Genomic DNA, 16,099 nt, shown 5'->3' on the forward strand with positions numbered 1-16,099 from the left:
TGCAAGAGTAAGGAAGACACTGGCTGTTAGCAAGGAAAGTGATACACTGGCCATGTCACGTTAGAGGTGATGCTTGTCTCACTGTCATCACTCTAGCAGTAGATGTTGCCACCTTCCCGGCTGTTCAGCTGAATTGGGATACAAACTGAAAAAAAGGCAACTTGTACTATAGATATTGTATGTAGTGTAGCTAGTGACCTGTCTGATTTCAGAAAACTAACTGGTCTAGTATTGCAGAGAAAGCATAAACCAGCACAAAATCTGAAAAAAATCATTGAAGAACTAGATTTCTCAATTACCTAAGCATATTTATAATATCTTCTTACAAGCTTACCATCATAAATTCAAAACACTGATTAATCTTCACATCTCTGGTACATGTCAGCAAACCTCTTTACTGAAGACTTCAGAAAGGTCATGAAAAGGAAAGGCACAGAGCAGTCAGTGTGGAAGTTCACATTAGCATGCAAGACTGTCTGACACCCAAATGTGATTTTTTTATTCAAAGTAATAAAGATTATTCTAACAGAACTTTGTAATAAAAGAAAATATTACTGAACAAGATATTCTGGGGAGAGCAATGGAAACATTAATTAAAAAATAGACACTAAGACTCAAACACGGCAGACCTAGTTTAAAAGCAAAAACCAACACCCCAACATTATTTTGAGAGAACTACAGATATTGTGGTTCCACAATATCTGTTGGTAAATTCTGTATTTTCTTCAGTCAGAGCAAGGATTCTGATTAATGCCCTTCTACAGGCCAAAGAAGGGACAGAACCTTACAAGGACAGCGGTTTTCAGGAACATGACCAAACACGTGCATTTCCATGTCTGTAAGCGCAGTGATCTCAACCTTGCCCACCTCTGTTATTTACAGGCAGGGAACTACTCTCTATGAACTACTATTAAAAGCCCAAGAGAATTAGATGCATCATAAAAAGAACTCAATGTTAAATGCAAGACTCCCAGGATATTATCTAAAAAATACCCCAAAGCAAAAAACCTGTATACATAGGACCTGAAGTATTAAAATTGTCAAGAAAATTTGGTTTGCAAAACAGTCTTTTATTGTATCCGTGCCACACATACTAGTGAAAAATAACACTCCTAAAAAGGGAAAAGAAAAAGAATGCTACCTTTCCACAACATTTCTTTTAAATAAAACTTCAAGTACTCTTACATTAGTACAAAAAAAATTCCAATCTATCTGCCCCAACAGGCCACCACAACACACAGTAGATAAAACACAGTGGTTACAAATGTCTTCTTTTGTTATTCTGTGGCAAGGCAAATGGAGGAAATGTTTATATGAAAAAATACTGTGTGCGTAGGAAATTGTCACAATTTTCTTCCACATGGATACAAATAATGATTATACTTGGATTTGAGGCCGTGGGGGCTTGAAATTATATAACAAAATAGAAAAATGGAAAACTAATATCCCCTACACCCTGTTTTAAAGGCAGGCACTACCAAGATTAAGGAGACTCCACAGTGTTGGTAGAGGATAATTACTGTACAAGCCATAGAGCTATAATTACCTTAAGACTAAAATAAAATGCTACCATCCTCCTAAGGCATAAACAATAATGTCTGCAAACAATATGTACACATCATACATATTTAAAACAAGACTTAATATAAACAATAATGAACAGTATATACATGTCTCAATTTTTCTTCACTGTCTTGAAATACAATTTAACTACACAAGTGATGCAGCAACATATATATAAATGTACTTGTAACTCTACAGTAAAGTTTAATTTTTAGTGCCTTCACAGCACATCAGTGTAAACAGTTTTACTTGGCTTTGTTTTATATTTTAAAACATTCCTTGTTGTATTTTCAATATTTAAAGCAATTTTCTAGTTCTTCCTTTTCACAGAAAACGAAGATTTTGAATGCTGTATAATCATAAATAATTCATAAAATTAAATACATTCACTAAAAAATAAACTACAAAGTAAAAAAAATGAAAAATAGATATTTATTGAAAGGGAAAAGAGAACCATTTCCCCAAGTAGAGCTCTGGTGGTTGAATATTCAGTGCGTTTTGATAAATTGCTATTGCACTATAACACCCCTTTCTTTGAAATTCTTTGGGTGTGCTTCCCTGTTCTACCTAAATTAGTTTGTTAAAACACACAAACCAATAACCAAGGGGCCATGGTTGCTGTAGGAGTGAAGCCGTTAAAACTAGTATCACAACTCCGTGATATTTTGAAGGAAAAAATTAGTTATGTATGTGCCTTGCACTTCCATGTAAATATAGTTCACATTGCTGGTCTTATCAGTCCTCATTTAAAAGAAGGAAAAAAAAAGAAAAGAAAAAAAGAATCCTAGTAGCTTCAGCTCACTTTGAAAATCTCTGTCCATTTTTTTTCAAAATACTTCCTCATGTTATGGCCAGCCCTGCCTATGTCAGAATCATCTTCATTGAAAGTTTCACAGTTGTCAAAAACAAGCCTGACATCCAGCGAAAATGCTTCAAGATTAGGGTACCTAAAAAGAAGAAAAAAGTGAATGAGTTTTGGAACACAGAGAATCACAGAGGAAAAATATTTCAACTAAATGAGAAAATATTTAAGTAAGAATTTAAATTAGAATTTCTAACAAGAAAATGAACATCGGTGAAAGGAAATACTCTCTTGTCACTGTTTTGTTATTTTCCTCACAAGTTTTGTAAGGTAGAATTTCATGCCTGTACTCGAAAACAAACTTCTAGAAAATGAATTCCTCTCTTCAACAGCTTTCTAGCTAAAATGCTATGGCTGTTTTTCATTTATGCATCTATTCTTGCATTCAGGGTCCTTTCAAAATGTTGAATAGAGCCTAATTTATCTAAATGAGGAACAAATGGGTACAAAAAAAGGCTGCCCAAATAATCTTGTGATCACTGTCTTTGCTAATTCTTTTTATTATCTTGAACATACCCCTGAATGGCCCAAAGAGTGTTCCAATATTCATAGGAATTATTAAAAATAATAAAAGTTACAAGTCTAGTGATATGAGCACATGGGGAGCATTTAAATCTCATATTCATGGGAGAAAAAGCCCGAAGAGGTTAAAAAGCTCCTTGTGCTATCCTAGGGAAGTTGCTGTGTGGAGCCAACAGGCACTGCAGAGGGTCCATCTTCAGATTCATTAGAGCATAGGGATATTAAGAAGGAGGGAAGGTACACAGAGACATGTAGTGTGGTCTTCTTTTAAGAATCCAAGCAGTTTAATTTTAGGACTATAAAATGATTAACCACCATTACCGGAGTGTTACCTACAACAGAGCTGGCATTTCACTCCACAGCCACATATTTACAGGGACTCCAGAAGCTTAAAGCCTACACAGCTGGTTCTCTGTGACACGCAGTAACACTAAGGTGTCTCCATGAAAAAAGGTTCCTTTTGATTGTTTTGGTGCATTTGACCTGGCAGTTTTATTGTTTTTCAGCCAGTTCCACACATTCTCCTATCCAACATGCTATTTCACTTGGATATGGCAAAGATAAAAGCATACAATCAAGAATTTTTATTTTGACTGTAAAAGTAATCACAGATGTGTCAGAGCAGAACAATATAGTTTGGCTAATTTTAAACATGTATTGCAATAATCCGTGGCTCTCTATGGGCTTTGTACGGGTCCAATCCGGCCAGCTCGAACTCAAGCCCACCCGGACTTGCACAGACGGCGGATAAAAGACAGAGAAGCGCTCTTCCTCACGTGGGAGCGAGTATCCGGTTTACTGGCTTGAGACAGGACACTGCCGTGATGCCGACCACCCAGGTAGAAAAGAGGGCGTGGCCCCCTTGCAGGGCAGTTTTATACCCAAGGAAAGGGGGCGGGGAAAGAGGACCATGGCCAATGGGATGCCATTGGCGAGGGGCAAGGGGAGGGTCCACCCGTGGGACGGACCACTCGGGAACACAGAAACGGGGGGAAGTGTGTGAGGGAGCAACCATGTGAAAGGGAAGGGGAATACACCATCCACGTGACCTGATATACCCAGTAAAATTTTCCCATCACCAATACAAAGACAACTAAATAAACTATTTAGTGCAATACAACACCTCCCCCTAGTGCAATACAACAATGTATTGTGTTTCAGTGTTTAAATGTTTTTAAAATGTAAAGTACAATTTACAATAGGTTTACTTACTGTCCACTACTTAGCTTGTCTCTAATGGTAGAAAAGTCCATGGGTTTTTTAATAACTTTCTTATAACCAGGAACAAGTTTCAAGTTTACAGGAAGTAAGAAAGGCCAGGCATCTTCATGAGTTTCCAATTCTGAGAGAATCATACTAAATAAGATAAGGTTTCAAATCAGTATTTTTAGATTTTATTCATACATTCACAGTGTTCTCACTATTACATGAATTCCTATGAACTCCTAAACTATTCATTTTACAAAAGGAAAACGTTATTCTGCACCCTGTTGAAGGCTGAGAACAATGTACATAGACTAAGTAACTAATATAGCATTAAGTTCTCTCCAGGCGACCTATGTGAGATGAAATTCTAATGATCAACATTCCAAAAGAAAACATGGTCCTGCAACTATGATCCTCAGTGTAAACCATTTGCAAACCAGCTGCTAAAACTGACTTTCCAGGAGTGTGACAAGGCTAAACAATGTCCCTTTTGACTGAGCAGCAATGCTACCACAGCAGATGGTTCACATGTGCCTGTTTGGACGAAGCGGACATTGTCTTTGATACCCTTGAGAAAGGTGTCAGTGCCACTGCTGCTGGGGCTGGGCTTCACTCTTCTCCCAGAAGACACACGTGTGTGTAGGTATACATACATACATACACACAGACACACAACGTGTATAGATATGTACATTTGTCAAAGAACAGCACTCCTGTTTCCCAGAACAGAGAGAAAAAGGATCAAGTACTACTTGTTTCAGTAAGACTTACCCCTAAATTCAGCATCTGACACTTTACCTGCATATAGCCAGGTCCTTGGAGTCTCCGTCTCTCTTAGGTTTCTTAACAGCAGTGCAAGTTTCTTGCTTTAACTGGCTTACACAAACATTTTCATCCGTTTTTCTTTTTTTAGGGTCTGTTTTTCCTCTTTTTAAGGCAACGCTTGTAGTTGCAGAGTCTTCATCCTCTGTTTCCCCTGCTAATTTCCTGCTTCTCTTTTGTTCATTACTTTTTTTACCTTTAATTTGAAGTTTTTTTATCTTTAGAGTTTGACCACTTGCCTACAATAGAGACAACTGAAATAAGTAATAACCTAGAAATTACAAAAACCTCTGTTATCACTGACAGACAATAATGACGATCAGAAACAGAAGAACCAAAACAAATTAAATATTTAATATTAGAGATTATTCACTTTTTGCTCTTCTCTGAAGGCAAATAAGGCTGCAGAAATTCCTGGTACTCATGACCTAGGCTCTCAACTTGTGACAATACAAAAGCACTTGACATTCAAATTAGTACAACAATACCTCCTAACAACCAAGCTGGCACACTTTTTAGACAAGCATTAGTCTATTACTAAATAACTGATACAAACATACCAAAAAAAATAATGAAGTTTTTTCTCTGATTTTTCTTTTGAAACAGAATCTGACACATTGGTCTGTCAACACTTAATGATGAAATTTCAAAGACAAACACTGAATAAATTTTTAAAAAGAAATTAAAAATTATGGTATTGAATAAGCATGAAAATTCTGACCTACCTACATTTAAAAGGCCATAGTTTAGAACAAATAAAACTGTAGCCTTTACTGCTACTAAAATACAAGTTAAATAAAACTACTAATTTCATAATTTAATGAGAGCTCCCCATAAAATATACAGACCATTACTTTCACTGAAAAAAGCACTGGTAGACCTGTAACTCTACCACATATAATAAATCAGTCACTTGCTCCAGCCCCTTCATCCTGACAGGAGTGTTACCTTTGCTATGCAGGCAGGACAGAACCAGTCCCCATCTGGGATAGTGCTGATCTTGGGTCTGTGGCAGTAGGTGTGACAGCCTTTATCACAGCCATCACAAAGGAGCAGCAGTTCCTCATTATCTCCCTTTCGACAAATTTGGCAGTACTGTAATGCATGAAAAATGGGTTTAATTCAATTTTTAAAGTTTGAAACACATAAATGGTACCTAAATTACCCTTCTCCTACAAACACATAAATTCACTCTCAAAAATATTTTCCTTTTACTTCAGTCAGAATCTGCTAATGCTTATATCCATAGAAGAATATACGGAGTATGTAAGGAACTAAATTAAAGGCTACATTTGGGGAACATGTTGGAAAAGCAATTCATTTATTGTAAGACTGGTGTCCCTAGAGCACAAAAAAATATGAGCACTTTTTATAATTCATTAATGTCAGTGAGAAGTAAAGGTATACCTACCAAAACCTCTTGGCCCAAACATATTATCTCAGAAATCTTCTCTTCATTCATGCCCACACTGTATATGAACATTGTTATTTAATAAAGACCATTTATATTTTACAAGGGCATTTCCACATAATAATTGGTAGGATCTTATCCAAGGGCAACCATGAACAAATGCAGTAAAGCAAAACGAATGATCCCAGCACTTCCTAAAATTCACACTAACTTAAAAATATCTAAAGGACTGCCAATTTTCTTAAATACATTGTGTGATTTTGCTAATTACCTTCTTTTTAGACACCTTTTTCAGGAACTTAAAAGATCTTCAAATATTTTCACCAAATACATGATTAAACATATTAAACACCAGTATGTTTAAACACACAGTTTAAACATACAGCAGAATGTTTACTGGTATCACAGAATACTCTGAGTTGGAAGGAACGCATGAGGATCATAGAATCCACCTCTTCAGTGAATGGCCCATACAGGGACTGAATCAGCGACCTTGGTGTTATGAGCACCCTGCTCTAACCAACTGTGTTGTAATTAAATGCAAAGAATATTTAAACCAAATTGAGAGGGATATGGTTTTTTTCTGAATAATACATTACTTCATGTTGAAACGTTCCAATGCCTTTTCAGGTGCTCCTACCAAATTCATAAGCATTTTGCACTAAGGCTAGTGCTTAAAGCTAACAGCTGTATAAACTCAAAAGTACAGCCTGACATTACAGCCTTTATTTAAATCATCCTTTAATTGTCCAGGTGTAATTAGAATTTATATAGGAGTGACAGAAATTAAAAAATTAGGAAAAGGACCACAAATGGAAGAATCACTTTTGCCACCCTCTACACAACACTGATCATACTTGATCACATCATAGTCACTATTGCTGTAGTAATAAGTTTTGTGCTCAGGAATTTGAGGTTCAGAGGTCCTTGAAATTTTGACATATCCCCTTTGTGTGCTTTTTTTATATATGCAGTTGACACAGATTGATCTGCTGAGTGTACATGGAAACAGATATTTCAGCTTGTCTCTTCACACACTAATTTGTATGTTCAGTTGTGAGAACTCTGCATGCAAAGAAGCTGCATATTTGGAGCATCTCAACTTTCTGAAAAATGAAATCCTTAATGAAGGATATATGATGTTGAACCTCCATAAAACTTGTGTCACAGGTGAGGTTAGAAACACTCCATTAGAATGACAGATGGAGCAAGATGACTTTTACCTCTATGCCATCATCAAAGAATAATTACCATCTTAAATAATGTGACCATTTACAAGAGCTTTCTATCTTAGCAAGTTCAGGATGCTGAATCTGGCAATCAAGGGACAATCTTTTCCATTAGGCTTATTCATCTGTGCACAATGTACAGTTTAACTTTGTGAGGTTTTATGTAAAGTAATACAAAATACATTAACCTTAAATGTCTGAAGTTGGAACACAGGATATAGCAAAAACAGTTTAGATACTTACAACTTTCATAATGGATTTTTCCCATGCTATTGATTTCTGTAATTGCTGAATGCACAGAGCTACCTGGGCAGCACTGCGTGCTTCTGACAATGCCCTTCTCCACACCCTTAGCCCTGGAGCAATATCCTCTTCAGCTCTGCATTAAAATACAAGCAAATTAAGTAGGTCACACCTGTGTTTGTTCATGTTTAAATGTGAGACAATCATTATCACACCGAAAGCCAAGCAATGACAAAACATACACAGCCAATAAGTATAAGGTTTAAGCAACTAAATTTGATGTAGTGCACAGACTGTGGCTACGTGCCTCAAAGCTTAGTCACAACCAGTTAAATGTAAGATAACTTTGCAAGAATATTAACAAACATAACAAAAAATTCTTTACAAAGCACCATGCAGAATAAGATGATCCATATGGATCACAGACATACAAGAAAGTACATAGATAACAGGCAATAAGAAAATAGGCTCCAATTAGCAAAGAAGCACAATAATTTTTCAAGTTAATCTCAATAACCTACCCGTCACCATCACCACTAATAGATGGTGCAGGAGCAGGGACAGTAACTGTGCCCACATTATCCAGTTTGATCTGAATGGTGGTACTTAAGGGGCTCTTCAGATACCTTCGCTCTATGTTCCGCTCCAAGTCAGCGAGCCTGGTTACAGCTATATCTAGAGGGTTGTCACTCCTCCGCTCTAGAGAGCTGGCATTGCCTTCTCCGCCTCCAGCACAATCTCCATCGTGCTTCTTGTGCAATCTAGTAATTGACTTATGTTCACGATATACCAAGTCGTCTCTCTCTGATGCAGGTTCAGGACACAGCCAACCCTATGTCAATAGAAAGGTTTGGGCATTTATTGGTTGCTGTTAACTCAGTGTGTAATCAGAGGAACTGTTTTATGGAATCAAACTAAGTAATTGAAGCGCTGTTTCCAGTAGATCTTGGTTACTTGTAATCCATCTGTAGAGACATTTTCCAAAATATCCAGAGAACTAAAATAATTAATCAAGAAACACAAGCATTACTGGACTTTCTGAAGGGACCTTTCTGCAACAGTCTGCATTTTTATCCCCTTGTGAAGTATCCTGCTCTCTTGGCTGAAACATCAGAACAGGCCTACCTGTTCATCAGGCTCAGGAGGCAGTATCAGGACACAGGAAATTAACATCTATCTCATGCCAAAAACTAGATCCCAAACACTGCACATGTACTGTAGCCAAACATATGCAATTTGATAACCTTACACCCACCTTGGAAAAATTCCAAAATCCAGAGAATTCTTAACTGTATCACACTCATAACCATTACATGTTCTCCGTGGCTCTACAATACTCAAGCAAATTATTCTGATGTACTTGTAGACATTTCTGAAAGCATTAACAGCAAAAATCGCACAAACCAGGCAGAACTGTGGCAACCCCCCCAAGAGTTAAGCAGTCTCTGTGAAATACGGTCTTTGCATTCAGAGAAGGTTAACAAAATGTACATGGAATTGCACTGTAGGAGAACATTCTCCAGGAACTGCCACTCTGAGCATCTTCAGCTGAAGACTGAACTGCAATAAAATGTTTCAAACACAAATCTCCATGATACTGCACACTGTATTTATTTAATTTGTAGGCAATTAGGATGGAATAAGAAGGCACTTACCAATACACAAAGACTGCTATCTGCTTTAAATTCATACCACTTATTTTAAAGAGACATTTTACTGAAAGTTGGTTTTACCTTAACTTGTAAACTAGCTGATGCAACTCTCCTCTCTAGATCTTCCACCTGCTGAAGAACAGCAAGATCCATCTCCATAGCTTGCTCTTCTACTGACCAGTTTTCCACAACATCCCGAGTTACCTGGTTATCTTCGTTTTCATTGATATCAATAATTGCAACTGTATTTGAGAATCACATTTTTATTATTTTAATTAACATTACAACTGCACTGGTAAATTCAAGCTGATTTACCCATCACTCCAGTCAAATGCTGAAAAACTGTTGTGAAAGTATACTATTCTTAAAATACCCAATATGAACAACATATTCTGTATGCTTTCAAACTTGCAATTTAAGGGCAAGAAGGGGAAGGAGAGGCCAAGTGTTACAGAGATGGAAAGAGCTTCAGAAGGTTACCAAAGCTTAAGAAGGTTACTTATATCACGAGAACTATTTACATTACATGGCATTTCACTAATACAGTAAGTTTCCAGAACAGGGCTGGTGAAAATGCAGCTACAGATGAGAAGACCTTTACCTTTTCTCTCCAGCCATTACTTTAACTCTCCTGCTAAACATACCCCAGGAGAGTTCTATGTCTGTTGTCTGGTGCCCCAACACCATGTGTAACATGAATATCAACTACATACCATCCTTGTTTTTGATGCAGGCCAGAGTGATATAATCCATGTGTTTCTGTATCTGCTTTTGTAAGGCCTTTTCTCTTATTCCCCTGAGATGTAGCACTTTAAGCAAAGATTTTAGGTCCTCTGGATCAGTAATCCTCCACCATCCATACTGCATTTCTACATCAAAACAAGCACATGAACACTTTGCAGGTGCTTTTTTTATGTGATCACACATGACCAGATTAGAAAATCAATAGGCAAATTATTAAAACAATTGTAACATGATAGAAAGACTACAGAAATTATCACCTTACTGTTCCATTACACTTACCTTCTGGTATAGGTTTTGGGTTAGGATAATCTACAGGCTTGGCTACTTCAGCTGCTGTAGAAGGGGCAGAAGCTATTTTTTCAGCTTGAAGTGCTGGTGATTCACTTTTACTTGCAGGAACACTAGATGTCAAGAATGAGTTACCATTCACTTCTGATAATCCCAGCCCTGATCCAAGAGCAGGTAAAGGAGATGGAAATGGAACATTTGAAGTAAGAACTCCTGTAGGCCATCCACAAAACTGAAGTCCCATTATAGGTAGTCCTGTCTTCATCTGCTACAAAGCATAACTACCATTACTATAACCAAGAAACCTGAATTATGATTAGGATGCTATTTGTCAAACAGTACTCAAAACACAAAGAAAGCCTTTACTCAATACTTCAGTTAGTTTCAGAAAAACTAATGTAACACTGACATGTAATGCTTATTAGGGTCCTGTTAATGCTAAAAAACAATAGCCTCTAAAGGTAGGGTTTGGTGTGTTACACTTCCAAAAACTAGTTTGTATTTACTTGCTTTTCATTTAATACCAGTAGCCGACACTCTAAACGCCAAATTAATTACTGAAATGCATGTACGAAATATCATACATTGGCTTACTTGATACATCATAATCTAGTATTATAAAATGTCTGTATTTAGTTACTAACATTTAGAAATAGAAAAAAAATAAAGAAATGCAGATATAATGATTGCAGGTCTGTGAAATAATTTGTATAAAAGACATCCTGCCCAAATAAAGTCTGCAAATTCAAGCTATTCAAAAATTAATTTATTTACCTGCAGCGGTGACAATGCAAAAGGACTTAATCCCATGGGACTCTGTCCAGAGGTTGAGCCCAGAAGAGGAGATGGAACAGGTGACGGTGAGTTTGATGGTGGATGTGACTGAGGAGTGAGTGGAGCTGTAGTAGCTGGTGGGTCCACATGGGTGACTGAAGTGTCATCACAGGGCACCCGTGGTAACAGGCTGAACCACTGCCTGCTTTTCTCAGTAAGAGTCTTTAACAACTGATCATTTGGAATTAGTGGAGAACTGTAAAACTTTCCTGTCCCACTGGCATTAGGACTGAAGAGATTATTAGACTCAGGTTTCTCGATGGAGCTTTGTGATGCAGGGGGTTGAAGACTGCAGAGAGAGTTTTTTGAGTTACTTGGGTAAGATAATGTGCAGCCATTTGCTGCACTGCCATTAGGTTTTGGGGATATAGCATCAGACTCAGGTGGCATTTTTGCTACCTCTAACAGTTTGCTTAATTTTGAAAATGACCCTGGCTTTTGTAAAAACAGGTTAGTGCTGTCCTTTTCTTTCAGACTTTCCTTTTGCTCACAGTGAGTTGTAGCTAAGCAATGCAATTTTTCCTCTGATTCAAATGCTTCTTCTTTGATATGCATACTTTCTTCCTTTTTTAACTTCTCTTTTTCTTTTGCAATTTCTTCTAGACCTAAAAAGGTGCAAGAAACACAGATTACCAGTAACAGATCAATTATTTTACGAACTTTTTATAATCCTAGTTTGAATTAAAAATAACTTCGTTTTTGGCTCAACACACGTTAGATTCCCATGTCTTTGCTGTTGTGGCTGTTAATGAAATCCCTTCTTGCTTTACAGCACACTTTACAGAAGGAGCAAGTTTCTAGGCACACAGATTTAAACACTACTAAACACCTCTATGAAAAATCACCTCAGCATGGCTAACACACTACTGGATTCGTTCAGTACTACATCGGAAGCAGTTTGCCAGTGCAAAGTCTGTGAACAGGACAAATTTTTGCCAACTTTCTTTTTGCAGAACTCTGCATGCCTCATCGAGAAGCTTCTCTGGTCATATCAAGAGAGTGCAATGTTTTCACTCCTAAGTTTATTTTTGCAACTGATTGTTTCAATAAACACACAGCCAACTATGAAATGGAGAACCAAAATTCCTGTTACAAAATTATTCCCCAAATACCAAAATAGCATTAAACATTTTACTTCTTTCAAATTAGCAACTTTAACTGTGCAACAATATCAATGGTCTATGAAGTTTAATTCTCTCTCAAGAGCCACCCAGCATGACTGGAACTCCACACAAGTAAGCAGACAGCTAACATCTAATCAATTTAAAGTACAGCAAGCAGAAGCTGATTAAAAAAACCCCCAAGTTTCTTCAAACATAGGAGGTGCAAAAGATCTGAAAATCTAGCTTTTATTAAAGGAAAAGACTTTTTTTTTCTCTGCACTACTAGTCTTTCTTAACCATTTCTCTTCTACCCTTATACTGACTGCTAATTCAGACAAAAGGTCTTTAAAAGTATAAAATGCTTTTAAATAGAGAACTGTTAGCATAAGGGGAAGGAGGCAGAAAATCCAACTCCTTATTTTATGTTCATCAGATACCATAGTCACAAATAAACACAGCTTACAGTTCATGGCAAGCACATCTACAAATATTTACTTGCTCCTGAAAATGGTAATTTCTACAAAGAAGTTACATCCTCTCCTATCAGAACTCCAAAATGTGTTCATAGTTATGGTCTGTATCAATATATAAACAATTTAGGTAGCAGCATAAACATGAAAATGACTACACAAAAGGGATAGAGAAGTTTTGTTTAAATGGACAGACCATTCAAGACTTTATGTGTCCTATTTCCAAGGTTTAGGGTAAGGGTTACGGAATTAGAAATAGATAAAGTGTAGAATTTACATAAAGAGGGTAAACTAAGAGCTGAGGGGAAAAGGAGGGAGGTAAGAATATAAGAATACCTCTGTTTTCCTTTTCAGGGAGATTAAACTTTCATTAAGACAATATTAAAAAACAGAGGTTTGCCCTACAGCTCTTGGCTAAAACTTTGTGTGGGTTGGTTTGTGTGCGTTTTTTTATTATTTTAAGACAGGTGAGTATATGTAAACTATTTTCTTTGTGTATCGCTTCCAAAGCGTTTGGGAATTCATCTGGTTAAAATATAATGAAATACAGCAAACCAAAGAAATGCAACTATTCTGTATGCAGCTACCTGTGCAAAACCGTTCCTAACACAGAGCATAACTTAATGCAGAGCAAGAGACAGAGAGGAAAGTACTTTTTATGCTACCCATTTTAGAAAGAGAACTTGATCATCAAGATTACATCTAGAAGAAGTTCTAGGGTTTATTTTTGGACCACAAACCAGGCTCAAATTTCCTACTATGCTGTACTGTTACAGTTAATTAAACAGCTCTCTAGAATGATGTAATTCTCATGAGATCAAGCAATACTGATGTGCATCAGATCTTTTTCTTGTTATTTTTTTGAAGGAAAAAATGTGAGGGAAATGAGGTTTTGGTTCATCTGTATGAAAATTAGAAAGGATTTCTCTGTGGCCAAAATGAAGATTTATGTTTAAAAATTCTAATACCAACAAAAAAGTCAGGTTAATACAAAATTTCTGCATCTATCCAATTAAAAGTGTGTGAAAAATTCAACCATAGCTAATATACAATTGTCACAAGCCCAAAATTACATTTTAGTTTTAGCAAAGTGATTTCAGCAATTGCTGGCTAAAGAAACATCAATTGGTAAAATACAGACACTAAATCACGTGGGTTTATTAGAAAACAAGGTACTTCACTGCATGAAAGTAATTGTCATATTTTTGCAGACATCTATCCTATTTTCATGCACAGAACAGTCTGTGCATTTGCAGAAAATCTGAGGATGAAATTTTTTTCTGCATTCTATGGTCCTCCTGATTTTCATACACAGAGATCATTGCCATAGGGAGAGGTGAAATAGTTCAGAGTCAAGAAACTTTGCAGGTAGGTAAAAGCATAACCTGTAGAAGTGTAACAACTGAAAACTTCCAAAATACCAATCCTTGTTTTGTATTACCTGATCTTTCATAACCAGAAAGAGATACCAGAGAACCACATAAGGGGTGAGTTCTACTGACAGCAGCCTGAGGGCATCTGGCTGAGGGCGAAGACCTTGCTGCGCCTCCAGAGATGGGCAGCATGTCTTGGCCTTGTATTGCCTGTGTGTGCCACCATTCCTTTATGGCTCTTACCTTCACCACTTTCCATGCCTTCTACAAAAATACCACCACACTGGGGCAGGATCCAGTACCGGCGCCTGTAACGGTCCTGACCAAACATCATTGAACGCAAACAGTGGGAAGCTTCAAATAACTTCTTTCTGTACTGGCTTTGTTGCTATTTAAAAAAGGGAGAGCATTATGAATTGGTGGGCGGAGAAAGAAAAAAAAATCTCATTATCACAGAAAACATCTGGCTGCCAGACTGAACAGAAGTTCAAGGGTCAGACAAGGAGGCCCCCTCAGAGACTCGGGACAGTGGTCTGTCTGTGCGTATCTGTGTGATATTCTACTCACAATCGCTGCCTTGATGATTTTACTCACAAAACTTCCTTTAAAAAAATCCATTAAAGCACTCCCTGGCTCAGCCTAGGTTTATCCTCTAAAAACACACTGCAATGGTGCATCTTGTCTTTTTATCCCTGACTCTCAAAAAGCAGTGGATTAAAGAGAGATATCATTGCATAAGAACAGCTGAAATCCTAATAATTACACAGCATCAGCAAGTGGTAAACGGAGCCCTGAAGAGAGATGATAATGCAACTGTTGATGGGACACTAGTGAGATATTTTAACTGTTCATAAAAGAATGACAACAATACGCAAAAATAAACTCTGTCTTTGAACATAACACAGCTCTTTAAGGGGGGCCAACAAGAACTTCAGTTAGTTTATTCAGTTCTTGCTCTGCTAAACTGACACTGATGGGAATCAGGTGGAATCCTGGACTGCTAATTTACTGCAATTTGGAACATGAGAGAAACCAAGACATGAAGTCTTAAATGACATAGGAACAATAAAAATATGGGTCCTGAGTACCCCTAAATACAGCATTATAACTTTCTCATTTACACTGCTCTTCCAATTCTATTGCTGCTTCTTTCAAAATGTGAAACCCAGACAGTTTCGTATTGGCTTGGAGCACAACTGCAGCAATCAGCATGTAAAGGAGGGCATGAGAACAACAATCCCTTGTATAAGTGAAGCCATTGCTTCTCATATACAAAATTTGTCATCACTTTCTAAGACCAACAAACAGGACTATGTTAAGTAGATCTGGATAAAAACTACATTATTCTCTGTGCAAATATATTATCAACTGTTACTATTAACTGCCTTTTGAGTGACCTCTACTTAGTGCCACTGGACGAAACTCACAGTTCAGGTGTCACAAATTGGAGCGTTATTCATACTTTCACAAAACAAGAGTAGATACCTATTTCAATTTATATTAACTGGGAGCATTGAAATTTACGTTTAATATACTAACTCGTAACACCCAGTGATCACATCTGTAGTAGAAAAAACAGTAATGATCTCTCACCTTTGTCAGTTTTTCAATCTGCTTCTCTAATTCTTCAACACTTGCTGTCTGATCCCCATCATCCTATAATCACCAATATACTGTCACACCATATTTATTACAGGATAAAATCATACTACTATGTCTTATCACTATTACAGAAAAAAGATGTAACAGAAAATGAGAGGAAAATACTGAAGAGGAA

At 37.1% G+C, this 16,099-nt stretch overlaps 1 protein-coding gene across 15 annotated transcripts in view; it reads right to left on the reverse strand.

Annotated features, from left to right (window-relative positions):
* Positions 1-1,055: 1,055 nt before the first annotated feature.
* Positions 1,056-16,099, reverse strand: part of BAZ2B (bromodomain adjacent to zinc finger domain 2B) — a 109,875-nt gene continuing 94,831 nt past the window's right edge. For 9 of the 15 annotated variants that reach the window (XM_030952169.1, XM_030952159.1, XM_030952163.1 and 6 more), the window contains 12 exons: positions 15,916-15,978; positions 14,566-14,710; positions 11,317-11,981; positions 10,534-10,810; positions 10,224-10,379; positions 9,592-9,752; positions 8,380-8,690; positions 7,859-7,994; positions 5,924-6,070; positions 4,952-5,214; positions 4,160-4,303; positions 1,056-2,510 (listed from right to left, as the gene is read on the reverse strand). In XM_030952169.1, the coding sequence (XP_030808029.1) occupies positions 2,357-2,510; positions 4,160-4,303; positions 4,952-5,214; positions 5,924-6,070; positions 7,859-7,994; positions 8,380-8,690; positions 9,592-9,752; positions 10,224-10,379; positions 10,534-10,810; positions 11,317-11,981; positions 14,566-14,710; positions 15,916-15,978 (2,622 nt within the window). In that variant the 3' untranslated portion in view covers positions 1,056-2,356. The remainder of the gene's footprint in view (positions 2,511-4,159; positions 4,304-4,951; positions 5,215-5,923; positions 6,071-7,858; positions 7,995-8,379; positions 8,691-9,591; positions 9,753-10,223; positions 10,380-10,533; positions 10,811-11,316; positions 11,982-14,565; positions 14,711-15,915; positions 15,979-16,099) is intronic. The other 6 variants (XM_030952166.1, XM_030952165.1, XM_030952164.1 and 3 more) reach the window with 3 other exon arrangements.

This window comes from Camarhynchus parvulus, chromosome 7 (genome assembly GCF_901933205.1).
Source record: "Camarhynchus parvulus chromosome 7, STF_HiC, whole genome shotgun sequence".
NCBI lineage: Eukaryota > Metazoa > Chordata > Aves > Passeriformes > Thraupidae > Camarhynchus > Camarhynchus parvulus.